This window comes from Cebidichthys violaceus, unplaced genomic scaffold (genome assembly GCF_023349555.1).
Source record: "Cebidichthys violaceus isolate CVI_PGR_0920_01 unplaced genomic scaffold, fCebVio1.0.p SCAF_11, whole genome shotgun sequence".
NCBI classification, from domain to species: domain Eukaryota; kingdom Metazoa; phylum Chordata; class Actinopteri; order Perciformes; family Stichaeidae; genus Cebidichthys; species Cebidichthys violaceus.
In genome coordinates, this window is record NW_027176274.1 from 2,135,227 (window position 1) to 2,158,150 (window position 22,924).

Sequence of the window (22,924 nt, forward strand, 5' to 3'; positions counted from 1 at the left end):
GGTACTGCTCCACAGTCAGTGGTTTACTACAGTAGATGTTCTGCTGTGGACGTATTTTAGACTCCTGTAAGAATCTATATCAGTTCAAGTGAACATTATGTTTGGAATGTTTTCACCTCTTTACCTTGATGTCAGACAGACTGAAGCTGTTCTCTATGATCTCTACAAACACACCAGACTCCATTCACTAAAACACTGATTCTACCTCTTAGAACACTTGAGTTGCTGGTCTACTGTTACTAAATGTTACTAAATGTTACTAAGTGTTACTAAATGTTACTATGTGTTACTAAGTGTTACTAAGTGTTACTAAGTGTTACTAAGTGTTAGTAACATTTATTAAGTGTTACTAAATGTTACTAAGTGTTACTAAGTGTTATATACTATGTTAAATGTTGTGTCTGAGGCTTCAATCACAGCTGCAGCTTGTTAGCTTCGGCCTGTATCACGTGGAAAAGTTGCATTTATTGCATTTTTGTGTTCGTCTACTCAAACAAGAACAAACAGAAGTCCCTCTGGCTCGTTTGTTTGTTTGTTTGTTTGTTTGTTTGTTGGACAGTTTTGTTAACCCGTCACTGCATCGGGTCAGAAACTCTGTGACTGGTCTCTTCTTCTATGGTGTTTTTAACCAGTGGACACAAGAAGAAGAAACAGATCATTAGGAGCAACTGTCCAACTCATTTTGGGCATTAAAGTAAAAAATTTAAATAAAAATGCCTGTGGAGCATTTCAGGAATCATGTTAGTTCGAGAAACACAATTTTAAATTCCATCAATATAAGAAAGAAAGAAATGAAAGGAAAACACACATCAATGTTCCTCATTATAAACCTCACACCTTTCATACACACTCAGGTGTACTTAGGCCCCTCCCCCTTTCTTACTTGGGTCTCTGTAGGACGTAGGTGAGGAGGAACGCCCGGAGAGACTCGATGCTGGTCTTCTCCAGCAGGATCCACTCACGCACCACGGCCTCCATGACGGCCGTGGCTGCCTGGAACAGAACGTAGTCCACCTTACTGGTCTCTGGGATGGGGGGTGGGGGAAAGTGGGTTTAAATGAATGGCTTTGTGGCTTTCCATAACAGTGGCATTATGTAAACAAACATTTAAAGGGTTGCAATTGTGGCTTAAATGATGACGTCAATAGTTACCCAAGATGTGCTTGCAGATGGCAAAAGGGGATTTGGACTTCCTGAAGGAGAGGAATATGTGTTCAGCATGCTGCCTCTGTTCTGTGCTGACCATGGACGGCGGTGCCTGCAAACAAAACACAATCAAACAAATTACGCAAATTTTCCAATGTTCTGTCTTCTCATTTCTTATATTTGTGATTTTTAAGATGCTGCTCACAGGAATATGATATTGTACCGATGATGATGATACGACAGGAAGCTGGTTTCCAGTAAATAAACCTCCTGTTCACCACTCACCCAGCACCATAGAAGAGCACTAGCTGGTGAATATAGTGAATTTACACAACGTATTGTCGTCACACCACAGGTCAATAGAGACACTACAATGTAAAGATGATGGTGTTAATGGCAGACAACCAATGATACAAGTCAACACACTGCCCACCTCTGAGTTACATCCATTCAGAGAGAAATATACCTGACAATGTGCCCGACATTACTCACATTTCAATGTATTGATTAAAAGTCTCTCTCTGCTCAGTTCATGCCCGTCTCTATCGCTATAATAAATAAACGAAAGAATACGAGTACAACGTCTGAGATTCAGAATAAAAGAGTTTAGCCCTGAGCCATATTAAGAGGCTTCACAGCAGCACAGTAGAAATAAAATACTGTTATGAACTAATAATAAAAAAATCTACCTGAAACAGATATCATGTCACACTGACACACACATTTGTATTTGTTTACAATCTTCAGTATACATGCATATACTGTATATAACCACCCGATACATGTATATAAATATAATCTAGTACCCATTGAATAGCTTTGTGTGAGTTTGTTTACAGACAACTTGTATATATATAAAGCCGCAACGACCAACAACACATAAACCTATTTTCACCTACTTAGTGTGGACATGATAGTTAATGTTTACCTCTCTGTGCTCCGCTTTGTTTACCTTATTTAAAGCTGTATGTCTGTCTCCATCTTCCTGTACATTATTATTGTGTATGAACTACACCAAAGAGACAAACTTCACGTGTCAAACTCCTCTCGTACGTGTTCCCCCGTTCATCCCCATCCAGACACTAAAACACACGGTATACATTCTGATCCACAACACCTGCTACAGCCATGCTAACCGTCCATTCACGAGACAGATTGCTGGCTAACACGTGAAGGTAGAAACACATCACGTGACTAAAACAGACTCTGGGATTATATTTTAAAAAACAAAACAAAACAAGAAAGGGGAAAGCTAAATGGCAGAAAGGACGACGCTGTAGCTAGCTAATGTACATCACAGAGAGTCGTGACATGCACACATGGTGGTTAGCCACTTGCTCTTAGCGGAGTGTGGTCAGTGATTTACTCCAATGGAGGCTGGGAGAGGAGGGAGAAAAGGAGAGAGAGAGGGAGGGAGAGAGAGAGGCAACCGTTGGACGTAAAGATGGTGTTTTTATAGGAGGTACATGATGAGCTAAAGCTACAACCGGCTGCGAATCAACATGTAACGGCTGAGCGCGAGCTCCAGACTGGAATCAGAACTTGACGGCTGAGCGCGAGATCAACAGCTCCGAATCAAAACTTAACGGCTGAGCGCGAGCCGCTGAAGTTTGTGGAGCCACGTTGAGAGCGTGATGTGTTGTTACTGTGGTGATGGTGCTGGTGACGGGTTGTTTTTTTTTTAGGAAAGACGGAAGACAAGATGGGGGGGAATATTTGGGGTTTTAATGCGGGATGAGGAGACAGTAAGGAGGGAGGAAACGGGAGAAGGCGCCACGCATCGCTCGCACACCGTTTCTCCGGTAAATCTGAACACATTTATAAAAAAAAAAAAGAACGAAAAGAAAACTTGGGGAGTAGTCGCGAGCGTCCGACCGTTAAACTCCACGCGACACGAAGTCAACACAACCGTCCCGCCCCGCCGCCAGCATGGCGATAAAATACGTGAAATATCTCACCATTAAAACTTTGGCAGCGCTTTCCAGCTGTGTGATCACTTCTGGTGCACCGACCGCCGCCATCATCGTCGTCCCTCTCCAATGACGCGCCATGCGCGCTCTGCATTGTGGGATTACAGCGCGGTTTGGTACCCAGGCGGGGGTTCGAACCCCGGTTCAGCCCGTCAACTCCTGAAGTATCAAGTCAGGGTTTCTGATTTAAATCCTTTAGTTAGCAAACATATGAAAACATGACGAGAACAGAAATTGCATTTACTCAAGTAAAGTTACTGTACTTGTATACAATGTTGAGGTACTTGTACTTTATTTGAGTATTTTCAATTTCTGCTACTTTTTATTTATACCTGAGACAAATATTGTACTTTTTACTCCAATGCATTTAATTGGCAATATTAGTTAAAATATGAATTACTACGTACTTTGCAGATTAATTATTAATGCAAATATAAATAAACCAATCAATTGATTATATATATATATATATATAATGTATTAGTTTATTTATATTTATATATCATAATTGATTACTTTATTTATATTTTATGTATATATATATATATTTACATATATATCATAATTGATTACTTTATTTATATTTTATATATATATATATGTACACACACACACACATTAAAGTGATGAACACATAAATGCATCAATGATTATAATATATATTATTCTGAAAGGGGTTACTCTGCTTAATCAGTATTTTTGACTTAAATAAGAATTTGACCGCAGGAATATTACTTGTCACATAGTATGTATACACTGTGGTATTGATACTTTTACTGAAGTAAAACATCTGAGTACTTACAGCTGTACTTTGCTTCATAGAAGATTTGATTATATTCAACAGAAAACAGCTCAGACTCAACGTGCTGCAACAATAAATGTCACTTTCATGGTAATAAATTAGTATTAATACAAAAGTGGCCATTTGGAGTAACGAGTACTTTTAGTTGGCTACTTAAAAAGTACATTTTGTCAATATTATTTCTGTACTTTCACTAAAGTAAAATTGAAGTTTCACGCTGTGGTTCTGCTGCTTAAATACAGTAGAATATAGTGAACGGAGTTCTTTGTTAATTTAACAATAAAAGAGAATAGATTTAGTCACTTTTGAGTTCATGTTTCCATCAACGATGGTCAGATGTCTTCGACTGTTAGTCATTTATTTATTTATTTATCATATAAGTAATTATTTATTGATTATTATCCCTGATTCCTCTTTTATTCGTCGTTTTTATTTATTTTTCTTTGCATCTCGTCGGCCACGACAGAAATTAAATCCTGCGTCGTATGAATTACATTTAATTTAAATAGCATACAACAGATTTTGTTCAACAGTTAAAAACAATACGGAAGACAAACACGGCCGCCTTTAACGCAGTGAAATAAAAGCACGAGTCCATGTTGGTTAATTTAATTTATACAAACATTTTACACGCCAGGACTGTGAAAGCATTTTTACAAATTCTCAGAGAGAGAGAGAGAGAGAGAGAGAGAGAGAGAGAGAGAGAGAGAGAGAGAGAGAGAGAGAGAGAGAGAGAGAGCCGTCCACATCACACCATCGGTAATACTGCGTAGACATGGTTGTTGTTTTAGCACGAGGGGGGGGGGGGGGGGAATAAAAGATAGAAAAAATATGTATATCTGTATAAATATAAATTCAAGAGTAACAGAATTGTATCGTACATCAAGGAGAGACGACGAGAGGCTCCTCAGAGTAGAAATACAAAATGAAGAAGAAAACACACAAGTACACGAGTACACAAGTACACGAGTACACAAGTAATGATAAGAAATGAGAGATCAAGTCGGTGAAGATTGTCGGTCAAACCGTAGAAACAGGAAACGCGTCACGCTCTCCTTGTAAAGCTTTGTTTGTTTAAAGAAACCGTCAGAGAGAAAACCCTGCTGGAGAAGAGAGACGCCAGTCTGCCTTAACCTCCACGATGGAGCCCTTGAGCAAGGCACTTCACCCACAATGGAGGTCCTGGTTTATCTGGGAAGCTCACGAGGAAACACCGGCTCTGTTCACACGCAGGATGCCAAAACATTTAAACGTCATCATGTTGTGATTGCACAGGTTTTTATCCATGATGTGAAATTCAAACTAGACCACGATCAACTGATTGTTCTTTATTATGATCCATAATCAAATATAGAGTCTTTATATTTAAATATAGTTTATAAAACATCGACGCTCGACTGGTTCAGATCTAGTTTTCATGCAACCTAACATGCATTTTAGTGGAGATTTCTTTCGTCTATTACTGTTTTCTTTAAATGATAAATTATTGTTACCAAGAAATCTAGAAGCAGATATCAGGTTTAACAATAAACGAGAGTAAAAACGATGCTTCTGAGTGAATCTTTGTGGAGAAACCTCGGTGATCTCATCAGGCTTAAATAACGTCTAGAATTATTAATATTATGATTCCTATAATGTGAGTTTCTGGTGTAAACAAAGCCGGTGTTGATGTGAAATGACTTCCTCAGATGAATACTAAAAACGGCTAAAAGAGGTCTGAAGATGATGAAAACAAGATTGTAATATTTGAAGGTGTTGCTGCTCGCTTTAGAACAAAAAGGCACATTTACAGAAACACAAACTCAATACATTGTCAGGCAAAAATAGAAAACAAAAGATGGTTCTGTGACGCGTGATCCTCACGTCTCTCTGGACTCTGAGGAACAGCCTGGAGCTCAGTTCACTCATTGATTGTCAAGAAGCAAAGAAGGTACTGAGGATCCACACACACACACACACACACACACACACACACACACACACACACAGGTCATTTGGGATAAATACAGAAGATGTACCAAACAATAACTCTTTGTTGAACCATTTTAAAACAGAAAGCTGCTCCTTCTGCTTCCTGAAGACAACCTTCCTCTTCCTCTCCAGCGTGCGGGACCAGCCCGACCCGCAGGAGGTGAAGAGTCTCAACCGTCCATGTTCTAACACTGATCCTCCTCCTCATCATCATCATCATCATCCTCATCACTATCGTCTCCTTCGTCACAAACTCCCAACATTCAAAGAGAAAAGGCACATTACTCTCAAAACCCAACACGCTCACAAAGCAAAGAAAACACAGGTAATAATATAATAATAATAATAATAATGTAAATAATATTAACCACAATAATAAGCAGCATGTTGTAACTGGAAAAAAAAAGAAAAAAAAAAATATATATATATATATACCAATATATTTGTACATTTCAGTACAAAACAAACATTGAAAACAAAAAGGATATTAAGTGTTCAGAAAACATATATAATGTATTTATTTTGTATTGCACGTAGTCATACTATCACAAGAACCTTCGTCACGAAGAGGAGGCGCTTCAGCTCAACTCATCTTTGCAAAATAGCTGTAGAGTTGTGTGTGTGTGTGTGTGTGCGTGTGCGTGTGCGTGTTGGAGCTTTGATTCTCGGTCAGAAACCAACTCAGCACCATCTGACCCGACGCGGTTCAGGTTCTGGTTCCTCTTATCTTAAATAAGGTTTTCGCTCCGTTCGTCGGTTCTCTTCTTAAAAACAAAAAACGGGTTCTCAAGAAGTAGAACGTCACCGTGAGAAAAAAACATTTTCTTTGCTTTTCTTGATCCGATGGTTCCTGTGATTCATGAGCGGAGATTCAATAAACGCGGCTCTGATCCGAATAAGAACAGAATGGAGAGCCTCCTCAGAACTCCTGGTTGAAACGGTCCGTTATAATAAAAGATCAGCAACAGGAACGAGGTTTTTAATCTGCTGTTTCTCTTCATTCCTAACCTCTCTTTCATCGTTTTATTGCCCTTTAAGCACATTTTAATGTCTGTCATTGTGACTTCCTGTTTGTCTCAGGGCCTCTGAGGAAAGAACCACTGCAGTGAACAGATGAGGAGCTGTGGATAGAAACGGGTCCATTTGGTTTCTATGCTGCCATAAATCAGGTGACGCGTTCTCGAAGAAACAAGCTAGCAAACTTCTTGAAACATGGACGCTGAAATTTAACCTGCAGACAGGTCTTCTTTACCCCCCCCCCAACCCTGTGTGACTGAATACGAGTGTGTGTGTGTGTGTGTGTGTGTGTGTGTGTGTGTGCGCACGTGCATGCAAAGTGTCTTTGTAGCTTATTTTTGCAGCAGCTGTGAAAAGAGGCGTGTCGCTCGTTGGGGCTCCTCCTCTTTCCTGCGAAATCCACGAGTGAAAAATCGGGTTTCCAGAAGAAACGGTCCGTTTTAAGACACAAAGGTTCGGAAAAGGAATGGGACCAGAACAAAAATACTCCGCTCTCACCCTGAACGGTTTGGCTCTCCTTCACCCTGGATCACAGTCTCACACAGAATGTGGTCTCTTGGTCCCGGATCAGAGGAGGTGCGTGTTTGTGGACGCGCTATAGATTCCACAAAGGGTGGGGGTGGGGGTGGGGGGGGCAACGTTCATTAATCCGACTCAAGAACACCTGTGATAGTCGCACGCCGCTCGGTCTGCGGCTCTACACGTACACCGGCTCACACCCTTCCCCCTGCTCGCCCTCCTCTTCGTCATCGTCGTCGTCGTCCTCTTCTTCTTCGTCGTCGTCGTCGTGTTCGTCGTCGTCGTCCTCCTCATCCGGGCCGGCGCTGGCCTCGAGCGGTTTCGGGTAGCGGAAGGGGCACCCGTTGTCGTCGAAGAACCTGCGGAAGGTGAACTCGTAGAAGGCGTGCTCTGGGTGCTTCCCGTGCGGCGAGCAGAGCGTGTCCAGTGCCCGGGTGCTGTCGCCGCTGTCGCTCCAGGCCCCCGGGCCGCCCTCCTCCTCCACGGGGTCGAAGTTGGACGTGTCCATCGGGTGGGCGATCTTGGGCCGGTAGGGCGCCGGCTGCTGCCGCGGGTTGCTGGAGAAGTCCATCTGGGCGAAGAACGGGTGGGCCTTGATCTCGCCGGCGCCGTTGGCCCCCAGGCGGTCCTCCGCGGAGCAGCAGAGGCGGCCGATGATGTCGACGGCTTCGGGGCTCAGCTTGACCTGAGCGGGAACCTGCAGCGTGCTCTCCCAGTTAATGACCTGCAGACACACATACCGGGTCACCACGGCTGCAGGGATCTACACTCCTGGACCTCTTCTGGAGACGTCACAATCATTCAAACATTCTAAGTCAAAGCGGGGACATCCGTCCTCTTCACTGACCTTAATCTGAGTCTCGGTGGGCGTGGAGGCCAGGAAGGGCGGCTGTCCCACCAGCATCTCAAACAGGATCACTCCAACGCTCCACCAGTCACACAGCTGGGTGTAACCTGCACAACAACACACAAACACCACAAACACCACAGATCCTCCATTATAAGTTGCTCAGTGCTCTGCATGAGTACTGCAGGGTAGAAGACGCTACACTGTGAGTCTGATTCACAACAACGTTCCTCATGATGGTAAACTTTCCTTCATCCAATAAATAAATCTGACTGTGATGTAATACAGCGGTTATTATCAACCACTGGTGGGCTTCACGGCGCCATCTAGTGGGCTGCAGAGGTACTGCCAGATGGTTCAATTAAACCTAACAAATATTGATGGGTGAGGGTGAGCAGAATATTATATTTTGGTCCCTATAGCAACATATTTACAGTCCAGTTTATTTATTTTTTTAACAACCAGAAGTGAGCCATAACCTACAAATGGTGAGAAACCCTAAAACTAAACTCAACTAAATACCTAAATAAATACAACTAGAGTAAACAAACATAAATGCCTAAAATAAAAATAATGAGTAAACTAAACTAAATGTCTAAATAAAAAAGTATATTTGTCACAGGGAATTTTAACCTTTTTTGCTTTACTTTGAAATTAAAAATTTCAAAGTAAAGAGGCCAAATCAAACAAACTACTATGTACCACAGCATCTGAAATGATCAGGTGTCAAATGCAAAGACAAGAACCTGTTTGTATTTGGTTGATAGATCAGTTACAGGTGTTAAACTTTCACACATTTGAATTCTGCAACATCTTCTAACTTCATCTCTGCTCGACACGAACACGAGCGAATAAAAACAGTGACGCTGTGAAAGCCGGCTCCTGATTGGCTGCCTTTGAATCTGAACTCCAGCCGACAGACACTTTATTTCAGACCCCGTCTCGTCTCTGAATCCTCGCCCCCCACCTTTGCGCAGCAGCACCTCGGGTGCGATGTAGTTGGGCGTCCCCACCAGAGAGTGAGCCAGGCAGCGCTGGTGCTGCCGGTTGGCGCTCTGCTCCAGCGACATCAGCCGGTCGCCGCAGCGACAATTGGACACGTCGTCCCAGAAGTCGCTGGGCTCCATGCTGTCCTGTCTCACGTGGCTCCCTGGAGACGAGGATGCAGTGATGTTAAACACACAACGTCTGGAAAGACGAAGCTCTGAGCTACGAAGACAAACCCTCACAGAATGCATGTGTTAATCAGCCTCACCCTTCTGGTAGTACTTGGAGTTGTGCGTCCAGCGGAAGCCCGTGCACAGGCCGAAGTCCGTCAGCTTGATGTGTCCGTCCAGGTCGATGAGGATGTTGTCGGGCTTGATGTCGCGGTGGATGAAGCCCATCTTGTGGACGCTCTCGATGGCCAGCGTCAGCTCCGCCACGTAGAAGCGTGCCAGAGGCTCGGGGAAGACGCCCATCCGGATGAGCAGGCTCATCATGTCCCCGCCGGGGATGTAGTCCATGACGAAGTAGAGGCTGTCGCGGTCCTGGAAGGAGTAGTAGAGGCGCACCACCCACTCGTTGTCGGCCTCCGCCAGGATGTCGCGCTCCGCTTTCACGTGGGCCACCTGCACCAGACGGAGCACAACGTTTAGTACGACTACAACCAAACGATGGACTTGTTTTTAAACCCTTCTGTGCGAGACGTTCGGTTCGGTTCAGGAATTCTGGAGCGCAAGTTTCACCCGGAGAGTTTTGGCAGTGAACCAGTAGATGTCAGCTGGAGCACACTAGTTGGTAAAGCCCGGTTAACTAAACGCTGACAGTTTGACTGGTTTATCTGTGGATGCACTTCAAACATTTACTTTAGGACGGCTTCACCAGAATGTGTCGATTAGTGGAACCAAACAAAAAACAGACCGGTAACAGAACAGCCAAAGTAACCACTAGAGTATGGCCGTTGTGTTCGGTCATATTTTTGTTATTGATTCATTTATTATTGGCAATATGCCAATGTTTGAGTGCCTTGACTGTTAAAGAAAGAACTAAGGCCGATGAGCAACTCTTGAATGTTTAGAACTTTCCAAATTAAATGAAATTTTCTGCATCGTCTTGGTTTTCTCTATTGTCCAGAAAACGTACCAAACCACGATTCAAAAACGAGGTACGTGTCGAACCGTGACCCAGAAACCGAGGCATGTACTTCACCGTGACCCAAAAGCTGAGGTAGGTACCGTACCGCGATCCAAAGATTCAGGTACTTGCCAAACTGTGACCCTAAAAACAAGGTATGTACCGAACCATTTCCCAAAAAAACGTGGAACGTGTCAAACCATGAATATATTTACACCCAAAAGTGATGAATGCTTCTATGTAACAGGTACAAACTCCTCCCCACGTGACCAACAGTGAACTAACTCACCTGGTTGCGGTTGAGGACGTCCTTCTTGCGCAGTGTTTTCATGGCATAGAGAGCTCCCGTGTCCACTTTACGCGTGAGACACACTTCACCGAAGGCCCCGATGCCCAACGTCTTGATTTTGACAAACATGGACTTGTCCATCTTGGCTCGGCGTAGCCGGTTGTAGTTGGACTCCTTCTGGTTCAGCATCTTCCTCATCTGCTCCTGCTCCGCTTCAGACAGGCCGGCCTTGGGACAGAACACAAGTACGGGACAGAACAAACAACTTGAAAACAATCGTGTGATCGGTAGTGACGTAGGAATGTGGCCCTTTCTTCCATAGTCTTTAATTGAACATTTATATCTGCAGTACGCTTTGGGGCCACACGAGGGAGCCTGAACGTTCTGTCTCACCTTGGACATCTCTTGCTCCAGCTGAAGCCTGCGGTTCAGTTTCTGCTGGTGGGTCTTCATCACGTTCTCTATGTGCTGCTCCATGTAGAACTTGAAAGCGAAGGGCGAGTAGGTCTTGATGCGAGACTCCCTCTTCTCCTCGTCTCGCCCGTTCTTCCTCACGGGAACGGGCGACGTCTGGATCTGCTTCTTGTCCTTCACCGTCTTCTCTCCTTTGCCCGTCTTCGTCTTCTCCTTCACCTGCTGGCTCTCCTCGGCCTTTGCGCTCCCTCCGCTGCTTCTGGCCGCCGAGCCGAGGTCCTGGGCTCCGCACATGACCCCGGCTCCTTCCTCCATGAGCAGGTTCTTGGGGTAAGGCGGCGGCGGGCAGCGCTGCTCCTGCGCCGGCTCATGGGAGTAGGTCTCCTCCGGCATGTAGGCCAGAGGCTCGGCGGCGTCCTGGGCCTGAGCCGTCATCCAGCTGGGGTGACACGGCCCCACGGCCGTCTTGGGCTCCGGCCTCATCACGCGGATGCTCTTGACCGGTTGCTGGATGGGCGGGGACGTCACGGCCGTGATGGTGTTCGGAGGACCCAAAGAGGGGTCCTGTTTGCCAGCTGTGGGCGGCGGCGCAGCCATCGTGGGCCGGACGCCATTGGGCCCCGCGGAGCGACTGTTGAAGGAGTTGGTTCTGCTGGGGACACGCACCTCCCCCCTGAAGGGGCCCTGGGGCTGCCTGGCTTGAGGCGCGCCGTCGGCACCCGGAGGCCCCGCCCAGTGGTGCTCGTACAGGTCCAGGTTCAGGCTGGCCCTGGAGGGCGTCATCAAGCCCTGCGGCATGTCGGAGAAGTCGCCCGGAGAGCGGGACATCATGTGGACCTGGTGGGAGGTGGGGCTGGCCTGGCGCGGGTGGGAGTGAGGCGGCAGGTACAGGTTAGCCGGGTACCCTCCTCCTCCCCCAGGAACGTTCTGGCCCATGGGCGGCGCCATCTTGTTCTGGAAGGAGGCGGTCCTCTTGACGCCGTAGCCGGCCGGCTCCATCATGTGCGGCCGGGCGTGGCCGTAGTCGTAGTGGGGGCCTGGGACGGGGCCCCCCGGCGGCTGAGGCTGGAGCTGCTGCAGCGGCTGTCCGGGGACGGTGTAGCTCATCATGGGTCCGTGCTGCTCCAGAGAAGGGTAGCCCTTCTGCTGGGCCCCCGGCGGGTACATGCCGTTGGCCGGGTTGCTCTGGGCGGCCATCACCGGCGGATAGGCGCCCATGCTGGGGGGCCGACCCATCGGGTTGCCCATGGCCGGGCCCTGCGCCGCACCAGACGGGGGCATCATGTAGTTCATCACGGGGGGAGCGCTCATGTAAGGTCTGGGCATCTCGCCCTCGGGGCCGTATCCACCGGCCCCCTCGTACATGGGAGCCCCCATCTGGTGGTACTGAGGCATTACACCTGCCTCACCTGGAGCCTCTAACGGGGGCCGGTGGTCCATCGGGTTTGGCATGATGGCTTTTCCTAAAAAAAAAAACAAGGATTCAATTAAATACAACATCCATCTTCTGCTGCATCTAGTAACTGGACCAATCAGCACATGAAGTCAACATGTAGGGTGAAGATGAAGTGTTTTCATACCCGGTGAAGTCTGCTTGATGACGCGGACGATGAGCTCATTGCGAGGGTCGAGGTAACCCATCTTACTGATGTACTCTAGAGCCGCTTCAATGTTTCTACTTCCTGTCTGCTTCAGCGCCCGCACCGCCATCTCCTGACAAACAAAGACGTGACGACACTTTATTATATAACTGAAACCCCACTTCAAACCAAACTCTCCCTTCACAGTAAACGACTTCCCTTCAGGGTCAGATTGAATTCTCCTCATTCTTCACTTGGACTCCATTTGGTTTAATTACTTCCCTCCTCCTCCTCCTCCTCCTCCTCCGTCACACAGCTCCAACAGGTGGCTCGCTCTAGAAGCCCTCAGCTATGTAGGTCACCTATGTGAGAAATGTCGGTTCACCGCGTCGGCATTTTCTAATTCATCGGCCGCTGCTGTAATTTATGCCGGAGACGAAGCGGCAAAAATGTGGAGGGAGGGAGGAGAGACGTGCGGAGCTCACGGCCTTTTATCAAACAAAGAGGATCACTCCTCACCAAGACCCGCTGCTCTCATTGTGATTCATGGGTTATAGGGACGGCCTCTCCGCTGCTCCTCCACCACAGAGTCCTTAAAGCACATTCAGGCTGCTGCACACCAAGAACAACTCAGAGGAACCTCCAGTCACAGACAAAATGGTAAACGATAAAATGCATTTAGCAACTTCCTGATGACCTTTAATGAATAGAGATGAAACCTTAAAGCTGCCTTCATTATTTTAATACATTCATGACTGGCCTGACGCTGACCAGCGATGTCTGTTAAACATGAACGGTTTAAAAGTAGGACCAGTGGGCACAGCCAGGAAATACCACACACACACACTCACTCACTCACTCACTCACTCACTCACTCACTCACTCACACACACACACACTCACTCACTCACTCACTCACTCACTCACACACACACACACACTCACTCACTCACTCACTCACTCACTCACTCACTCACTCACTCACTCACTCACACACACACTCACTCACACACACACACACACACACACACACACACACACACACACTCACACACACACTCACACACATGTCCCTGAGCCCAAGACTGACCATCCACACACACATACACACCACTGTTTATACTCAGTTTCCTGTGTGTGTGTGTGTGTGTGTGTGTGTGTGTGTGTGTGTGTGTGTGTGTGTGTGTGTGTGTAGCTAGTAGAGAGTGCAGAGACGCCCAGTAAAGTCACATTCTGTCCTTCTACCTCGTCTTTCTTCTTTTAACATCAAAGATAATTATGTAACATATGAGCAGGTTTAAAGTGTGTATGTTAGGGTATTTGGGTATTTGGGTATTTGGGGTATGAGGTATGAAGTATGAGGTATTTTTGGGGTCATTTCTGTGGAGCTAAAAGGATCAGAGTGGAGCGTCTGCAGTCAGATTGTAAAGAGGTTCTTCTACACTCTGAGTGTTTGAAGGTGGAGGTTTGTTGAGCTGGTGTGAACACGGTGGAGGTGCAGCTGAAGGTGAAGACGTTCACACGTCCGCTTCAAGGCTTCCTGTGTGTCACTGGAAGTAAACATGTTGAGAAACCGATGAAGACGAATGAAGGAGCCTGAGGAGCTCTGCTCACTCACGAGAAGACCATCAAATACTGTCAATTACTACTAGATGTACTGAACTACTTTTACTGTGTTTATTTATCTAAATATTTGATTTTTATTGCAGCAAACAGGAATATGTTGATTATCATACGACGGTTACTGTGTCCCGAAAAACAAACAAACAAATACATTTTAAAAAAATCTCTTGGATTGTGTGTGTGTGTGTGTGTGTGTGTGTGTGTGTGTGTGTGTGTAGACGGGCCTAGTGACCCCGGCTGCCATGGCGACAGATGTTCCTCGCTCACATTCCTCAGCCCAGGAAGCAGGAATTCAAGATATTTGCATTCTGGATAGTTATTTCTCTCTCTCTGTGTCTCTCTCTCTCTCTCTCTCTCTCTCTCTCTCTCTCTCTCTCTCTCTCTCGCATGAGGAAATCAAACTCATATGAAGGACGTCTTTGCATCGTTTCCTCTTCCTCAACGAGCCAAAAGAAAGTGTAACTTCTTCAGAGGACGTGACTAAAGTAATGATTAAGAGATTATATTATATATAATATATATATATTATATATATGATAAGTCAGGAAACACTAACACATAGGATGCTTCCTCATGGTTACATAAACTGTCCTGTACGTACAGTAGAAGGCCTGTGACTTTAGGTCTGGACGCACCCCTCCTTCCCTTCCTTCCTTCCCTTCGTTTCCTCCCCCCACACCCTCGCTCACCCCCCTCCAAAACATTTCCTCCCTTTAAAGAAGCCAAAAAAAAAGAAAAGAAAGAAAGAGGTCGTTATGTAACGAGCCACACTGCTCTGGACTTTGCAGACGGAGAGAAACAAAGAGGAGGAAGACGACGACGAGGAGGAGGATGATGATGAGGAGGAGGTTAGGTGATAGGAGATAAGAGATGAATGAATAGTGTTTGCTATCATACATTAGGTGAGGGCTGTTCAAGCACGCTGATCGACAGCAGCTCTGGAATAAAATATTCAGACTGGTGGCCTGAAAACGCAGGCTGAGGACCAGTAGACGGAGGAGGAGGAGGAGGAGGAGGACAGGCGACATGTTGGGTGGCGACTCGTCTGCAGCAGGAGGAACTGTTCCACCCTGCTGACCATTGAATGTTCCCTTCCTGTTTGCATCGCTGCGCTCCATTCATCACACGCCGTGGAAGCGATGGAGGCCGACCGGCCGGCATCAAGGCCGAGGAAATGTCTGCCGTCTGAGTTTCTCCCGTCGTCTTTGACGGATGTTTAAATGTACCGGAGGAGCTTCGGAGGATTTACTTCATAGTGATGTGATGAAGACGAGTATCCTCACTGATCTCCTTTTTTCCCTCCACAATGGTCAAAGTTGTTTAAAAAGTAATACTTTATATACGTCCAAATAAATAAACAAACAACAAAAATATGATGTTTGTTTTGGGGTTTTGCAACAAAGTAATTTCACAAAGTGAAAAAAACGTAACAGAAGCTGTAAATATGGAGAAGAATAAAACAGGTTTTGGATATGAAGTGAAGTGAAGTGACCCCTGATTAACAGTGAGAGCAAAGGAGGCCCTCACTTCCTTCCTCATCTCTTCCCTCCTTCCTCCTCTCTTCCTCCTCTCCTCCCTAGTCTCCTCCCTCCTCTCTTCCCTCCTCTCCTCCCTCATCTCCTCTCCTTCCTCCTGTCTTTCCCTCCTCTCTTCCCTCCTCTCCTTCCTCCTCCCCTCCTCTCCTTCCTCCTCAGGTGTTTGATGGTTGCCTCCACATTCCTCGAGCAGGACTCCTAAAAGGCGCGTAAGAGAATCCACCTGATATTTAACATTTCAGAGCTTTGGGTCGCCGTTACGTAAAAATAATTCCTGAGTGAAGGAGGAGTGAAGGACTGAAGTGTCAATAAGTGACACTCAAACACCTTCAACCCTTCCTCCGTCTCGTTCACACAGTAAGGGTGTAATAACACATCTATATATAGGATCTTCAGCCTAAACTTTTACCTCACTAGGTTTAAAAAACGGTAATCCGGAAAAATGCAAATTCCTTCCTTGTTAGATATCAACAGTCGTACTTGAAAGAAGGAAAGAGATAAAAAGATACAAAATGGCAAATTCATCAAAACTTCAAACAGTGTTTCTATCAGTGAATATTTGAGACCGTCGTGTCTGAAAAATTCAGAGCTGCACGACCAAACCCCAGAGTCCTCTGCACACGACACGCAGGCCGGGTTCTGTGGTTCTCTGGAGCGTTTACCTCCCGACTTCACGACGACGACGACGAGTGTAACTGAGCTTCATCGTCCGTCCTCAGGAGGACGGTGATCTTTGAGGGACTTTTGAGGAAATAGTTCTTTATGATGCATTTAATACTCGACTTTTCTAAAGGAACCGAACCGATAAGCAGAATCAAAAGGAGTACTAGCATCTATAAACACACACACACACACACACACACACACACACACACACACACTCTCTCACCTGGTCACAGCCGGCGTTGACCAGCTCCTGCAGCATCTGCCGGTTCACCTCCCCGGCGCCGGCCTGGTGTCCCGACCCGGAGGACGGGCCCGACTCGTTGGCGAAGGGCATGAGGGACCTGCGGATTTCCCGCAGTGCATTCTGGTAGTTGTTGAACTTCTGCGGGGGCCGGAGCTGCTGCTGCTGCTGCCGGCTGGCGGCGTCCTTCCCGCTCTTACAGTCGGCGCCTCTGCCACCGCCGCCGCCGTCGGTCCGGGAGCTGCCCCCCCCGTGCAGGGCCTGGCTCACCAGCTTGGCCGGCTGCTTCAGACCCTCCTTGATCTCCTGGAGCCTCTGGCGGGTGTTGCCCACGTACGGGGCCGCTGGGAAAGTCTTGGGCCTCATGGCCTCAGGGGACACACAAAGGTCCTCTTCTAGACGGCTGACCCTAAGCAGTGAAGCCTCCTCCGAGTCTCTCTTTGTGATTCCTGATGATGATGATGATGATGATGATGATGATGACGATGATGATGAAGGTAAAGGTGCGGTACTACAGGCGATCCATGCCGTGTCTTTTCAAGGCTCGGGTTCCAGCTTATTCCAGGAGATGCAGCCGGTCACGAGGGCCCCGCGGAGCCAAACCATGATGCTGCCGGCCGCCTGTGGAGGAAGAGAAGGAGTCAGACGGAGGAGACGGCTGACATGGATGGTGTTCATGGTTATATTTAGTCTTTTTATTATAAAACGTAAGCGCAGGACAGGCTGGGAGTCTCTAGACTCGATTCAGACGGCAAAGATGTGATTATTAAAACGATAATCGAAAATGAATAACACAGACTTCTCTTCAAATGAATCCTCCCGTTATAGTCAAGAGCACTAAAACTCTAGAGCGTGTATTACGTTGCGTTCAGGGGCAGCGGTAAGAAACGGACATCCCGGTGTCACCGACCCGTTACAGCTGATCAGAACGTTGAGAATTGAGTTTAAAATGTCAGATTATTGAGTTTAAAATGTCAGATTATTGAGTTTAAAATGTCAGATTATTGAGTTTCCTGCATAATCGTTCAAGAGAGAATCGATTTGTTTCCACCTTTAGTTCACATCTTACACACACACACACACACACACACACACACACACACACACACACACACACACACACACACACACACACACACACACACACACACACACACCGAGGTTGAGCTTCAATTAAAGAAGAAGAAGAAGAAGAAGAAGAAGTAGCTGAAACTCCTCTGATATTACCTCAGAATAGACTCTGAAATGCTCTGGGTCATAAAACACCACCTGCCCCCCCGCCCTCCTCCGAACCCCATCAATGCATAGCAGTGATTGCACAACCCCCCCCCCCCCGCATACTTGTGCTGCGTGGTCATGGGTGACACCCCGTGAGAGGGCCGGTGTGGGGGTCTACAGCGCCGTGTCCGGTGAGTGAGACGTCTGACACCATCTGTCTCATCTGGAGGAACGTTCTGCAGCATTCTGCCGCCTCAGCGCTGCTCCAGTGAGGAGGGGGGGGGGGGGGGGCGTGAATGTTCCCGTCAGGAGGCTCACGTGAGGAAACGCTCACGTCTTTGGTGACACATTAGTTTTACCGTTGCTGTATTTATTTTAATGCGCATTAGAAAAAAATCTATTTAGTAAAAGTCCCTTCAAAGGTTTCTACGCTCGCCTCTGAACCCCACAGATCACCAGAACTTCACCATCTGTACATTTGTAAACCATAATGTACTAAATGAACATCATGCTGTATTGAAGAAGACTGTAAACTAGAGATTGAGACCATAAACTCATGTTTACAATGTTTACTGAGGGAATAAATCAAGAGAGAAGTAGAGTCATTTTAGACTAGACTTCTATACGACCAGAGGAGTCGCCCCCTGGTGGACACTAGAGAGAATGCAGCTTAAAAAAGGGGGAAATTATATTAAATGTATTTATTATTCACTATATGCAACCCCTCATTCACTTCAATTCACAATATGACAAAAATGGAGATTATGTCATGTTTCCAAAACCAAACCTGGAGGAACATCACAGAGGATTAAAGGGAAGGAATTTTAATTAATTCATGACTTAATGAATTAAATTCTCACTTCACTGGCCGAGCTAAAGGTCTGGACAGAGGACCTGAAAGTGATTCGGTGGCTGGTGGTCCCGCCTCTGGCATCTCCCACCTCCATTCCTGCGACGCTTCGGGCGCCGCGTCAGACCAGCGAGCGTTCCATTCCTCAAGCAACTACAAGTCGACTCACAATCTCCACCGCTGACCCCTGACCCCACACTCAACCTGACAACAGGCTCAGAAACTTCATGAAAACACATCTTCATGTGTCACGAAGAGTCTCTCAGAATTGTCTTTTTGGTAAAGTTTTCAGATTCTCGTTCACCAGTTCAATAAGTTCCAGGGCTCAACAGTAACGGTTGTCACTGGAAATGTTTGTCCTTTGGTTGCCATCAGTGGAAACCACTTTTTAAATATGTAAGAAATATTCAATATTTGTTGCCTTGGTGGTATTTAAATATTGCTGTTACAGTCAGAACCAAACAACGCTGCACGTACGAACAGGAGATTGTATTCCTCTTTGTCATAATTAAGATAACGTAGAACTACATAGTATCTTGACATAAAGGTCTATTTTCAGTTGTAGCGACTACTTTTAAAACTTAGCGTTGAGCTTTGTCTCGTCCACAAAGTGTCATGAAAATCACCACGTTTGTTTTTCTGTAATCCTGCAGAGAAACGAACCAAAAATCTCGACTGATGAACCTGCAGTTCCTCTGACGGCCACTAGGTGTCCTAGAAATACAAGTCAGCTCCAAGAAAACTCCCTAACTCTGCATATTTAATTATTATACTTAGTTTGTTTGTCTAATACGACGCGTCTGTAATAAGCTCTGGTGTCTCGGTGATTTACGGCCGTCAACCAAAAACATTCCAGCGTGGAAAGGTTGATTATTTGATATTTTGTTTGTATTCCATCTTCCTGGTTGTATCAAAATAAAAACACACCACAGATTAAATAGACACAACATCTGTCGACATCTGCGTGTCGTCCGCCGGACTGCCTCTGTGTAATAACACTGTTTACAACAGTATACATCCTGTGTGTACTACATGTGTGTACATGTGTGTACATGTGTACAAACATGGCTGCTGTGATTTGGTTTGTGCTCTTAATGAATCTAAACACCTGAACTACAAGAGACAGAAAGAAAGAAAGAAACTGCAGTAAAACAGAGAGAGACGTGTGTGTGAGAGTAGTAGTAGTAGTAGTAGTAGTAGTAGTACACCTGAATGGAACACATAGTTGCATCAGTGCCAAAATATGTAGGCCTTTAGGCTTAAAAAAAAAAAAGAGTAAAAACTTTATGTGTACTTACATGCTGGTATTATTTACACGTTTCACCCAAAATACAGCATGTGTGAAGTAAGTAAAGTTATGTTATTATGTCTGTTTAATAAACCACGCGTCACCGCTGTGAAGTTATCAGAATAATAAACGGATTATTGATGGACTACGTTACACATACGAGGACTACGAAGACATCCTTTACATACGTTTAGGAATAAAATATGGTAAACAAACAAACAAACTAGAAGTAGGTTATAACAAGTATGTTATTACAAATGAAGTGTGTATTACTAGAGAAGAGTTGTGACGTAATAAATGGTGTTATTGTGCAGGAACTCTGAAATAAAAGCATGTTTAAAGCGAACCGTGTGGTCCCTAACATGGAGCTTCTGGGGGCCCCTTACATTAAAAAGGGGTCTTCTGCACAAACATGGCAACATCCGCATTATTAAGTGTCATTACTTTAACAGGAGTATAAAAACAGACTTTACTGCACGTCTATTTCCACAGAAAAGCTTCTTTTCTTCATAAAAACCGTTACAAAATGGTGTCTGTGTAGTTTTTAGCCCCTGGAAGTGAGAACCGTTGGAAAACCCTGTTTCTTTTTTTTTTTGTGGTTTTTTTTTTTTTTTTTTTTTTTTTTTTTTAAACGTCCCGTGGCCTTTTCCCCCAAAAAAACGGTCTCTGCAACACCAGAACATTCCTCGTGCACGACACAACGGAGCGTTTTATTTTAAAGTCCCGTTAACCGTAAAAGAAAACACCCAAAAACACACACACACACACACACACACACACACACACACACACACATGACGGAACTTTTTCCTCAGCAATAAGTTCAGACCACCACTCCCCTCAACACCCCCTTTAAAAAGTCTCACCTTACCATGAAGAAGAAGAAGAAGAAGAAGAGAAGAAGAACTGAAGATTGGAGGAGTTCAAATCCCACTTTTTTAAAAAGGACGACTTGTTTGTTCTTTAAGCCCGGTTGTCGGTTGGAGTTCGGTGAAGACGGAGGAACCGTGTGGATGTGATGAAACGAGCCTCCATTTTCTTCTTCCCCGTCAGACTCTCCGGGCTGAGAGCAGAAAATGCAGCTCGGAGTTGGAACAGTCCGCTGCATTGTTCGCATTCCTCGCGGGTCACGTGACGGACCGACGCACGTCAGTGCCGAGCAGAAAAGATCGTCTATTGTCCCACGTGACTTCACTCTGATGAAATTCACGGCGGCTGTAATATTTATTAATTTAACGTTGGAATTTGGAACAAAATGCACTGATTTGAAGATCGTCTATTAGACAACGTGATTCACTCTGTGAAAAACGTATTAAAAAAATGTATTTAATGTTTATGGAAGCTCATTTACGTCAGGAAGAATACAAATCACTACAAAAAATAAATAAAGTTATTATTATTTTTTTTGATTTACAAAAAAAAAAAAAAATTATGGAATAGAAAGTCGGTTTTATTCTTTCTACTCCAGAGCTGCTTCTTGCTGAAAATCCTTTCAAGGGTGCGTTTGCTGAGTACAATCCCATTAAGTGAAGTATTTCATGTTTAAAGTAGTCTTCAATGTACTCACAATACATGTATGTCAAATGCAAGAAAAAAAAAAGATGCTTTAACAGAACTGTTAAAGCATCTTTTTTTTTTCTTGCATTTTTTTTGTAAATTAAAAAAAAATAATAGTAACTTTATTTTTTTATTTATTTTTTGTGTGTTTTTTATTAATTTATTTGCTGCGAAAATGGGCTTCCATAAACGTTGGATATGGAATAAAATGTACTGAACCCAAAGATCATCTATTAATAACATAATTTATATGGGTTTTTTTAGCAGCAGCTGTAATATTTTATATTTAAAATTGTAACATTTTGGTCAACAAATCAAATGACTCTAAATGGTTATGAACTATTTTTTGGTTTAAGTTAGAAGCAGCTGTAATTAGTATTTCATTTAATTTTTTTAAATATTATTTTTCCACAAATAAAACGACTCCTATTTGGATATGATAAAAAAAAATGCATCATATGCCAAAGATCGTCTATTGATACATTATTCACTCTTTGTTTTTGTTTATACAAGCTGTAATTAGTATTTTGGGGGATTTTTATTGAATCATCATTTTTAAACAAATCAAAACTCCTCTATGTATGTGGAGGAAAATGCACTGAGCCAAAGATCATCTATTGTCAAACAATATTCACTATTTCTTTTAGGTGTAGTACAGCGGCAGCAGCTGTAATTTAAAAAAACAATTACAAATAAAAATACCAAAAAAAATAACCTTTTTTTTTTGGAGGGGGGAGGCGTACTTCTTTCCGCCAACCCCCCCCCCCCCCCCCCCCCATAAAATAACATCAATCAAACACATACAAGGCTGCTGCTTCCCCCAAACTTTAATGATTCAGTCCTAGAGGCAAAAATGAAGAACAAAACAAACAAGAAATCAAACGTTTAGGAGGGTTCACATGCGACCATGACAAATAAAGACAAACAGCAGGACAGTGTAGTGTAACGTGTGAGAAAGTCAACATTAAAGACATGAACCAGTTCATCCGTTTCTTTCATCTCAAGCTGGGAGTGTTTAGACTGGGAGTTAATGGAAAGTGCTGAAAAGAAACACTAAAGATACAAACTGCTACAGAAGCATGACAACATTAACAGTGATAACCACCAGGGCTAGTTTAACAAAAAGAAAAGACCAACAACAACAACAACAACAACAACAACAGACTTCACAGTCAAACAATGATGTAACACCACATGAGAACATGAACAGGAAAGAAGGCACATCCACTTTGGGCTTCCACAGCAGGCCGATCTGAACCACACTCGGCTGGTTTTT

At 44.9% G+C, this 22,924-nt stretch overlaps 2 protein-coding genes across 4 annotated transcripts in view; both read right to left on the reverse strand.

The window, feature by feature from the left end:
- The window catches only part of xpo4 (exportin 4), a 45,050-nt gene extending 41,853 nt beyond the window's left edge, over positions 1-3,197 (reverse strand). Inside the window, exons 1-3 of one of the 2 annotated variants that reach the window (XM_068737226.1) lie at positions 3,105-3,197; positions 1,153-1,258; positions 884-1,025 (exon numbers count right to left, since the gene is read on the reverse strand). In XM_068737226.1, coding sequence (XP_068593327.1) covers positions 884-1,025; positions 1,153-1,258; positions 3,105-3,197 — 341 coding nt within the window. The remainder of the gene's footprint in view (positions 1-883; positions 1,026-1,152; positions 1,259-3,104) is intronic. The other variant, XM_068737233.1, reaches the window with a different exon arrangement.
- Positions 3,198-4,517: 1,320 nt separating this feature from the next.
- lats2 (large tumor suppressor kinase 2) lies at positions 4,518-21,181 on the reverse strand. Of its 2 annotated transcripts, none has more exons than XM_068737243.1 (9): positions 20,963-21,181; positions 16,718-17,356; positions 12,671-12,803; positions 11,070-12,553; positions 10,677-10,904; positions 9,528-9,882; positions 9,240-9,422; positions 8,273-8,379; positions 4,518-8,149 (listed from the first exon to the last, which is right to left on the reverse strand). In XM_068737243.1, the coding sequence occupies exons 2-9, from the start codon at positions 17,099-17,101 to the stop codon at positions 7,604-7,606; spliced, it is 3,420 nt and encodes a 1,139-aa protein (XP_068593344.1). In that variant the 5' UTR covers positions 17,102-17,356; positions 20,963-21,181; the 3' UTR covers positions 4,518-7,603. The 2 variants fall into 2 exon arrangements, with proteins under 2 accessions (XP_068593344.1, XP_068593353.1); XM_068737252.1 differs by having other exon boundaries at positions 20,958-21,181.
- Positions 21,182-22,924: the final 1,743 nt, after the last annotated feature.

What these genes read in the sequence shown, in the direction of transcription:
- lats2 (XM_068737243.1), bottom strand. Translation starts at nt 17,101, where the DNA reads ATGAGGCCCAAGACTTTCCCAGCGGCCCCGTACGTGGGCAACACCCGC. An exon ending in CATCAAGCAGACTTCACCGG is followed by an intron (nt 12,554 to 12,670) that starts GTATGAAAACAC and finishes TTTTTTTTTTAG; the next exon opens with GAAAAGCCATCATGCCAAAC. An exon ending in TGGAGCAAGAGATGTCCAAG is followed by an intron (nt 10,905 to 11,069) that starts GTGAGACAGAAC and finishes TTCTGTCCCAAG; the next exon opens with GCCGGCCTGTCTGAAGCGGA.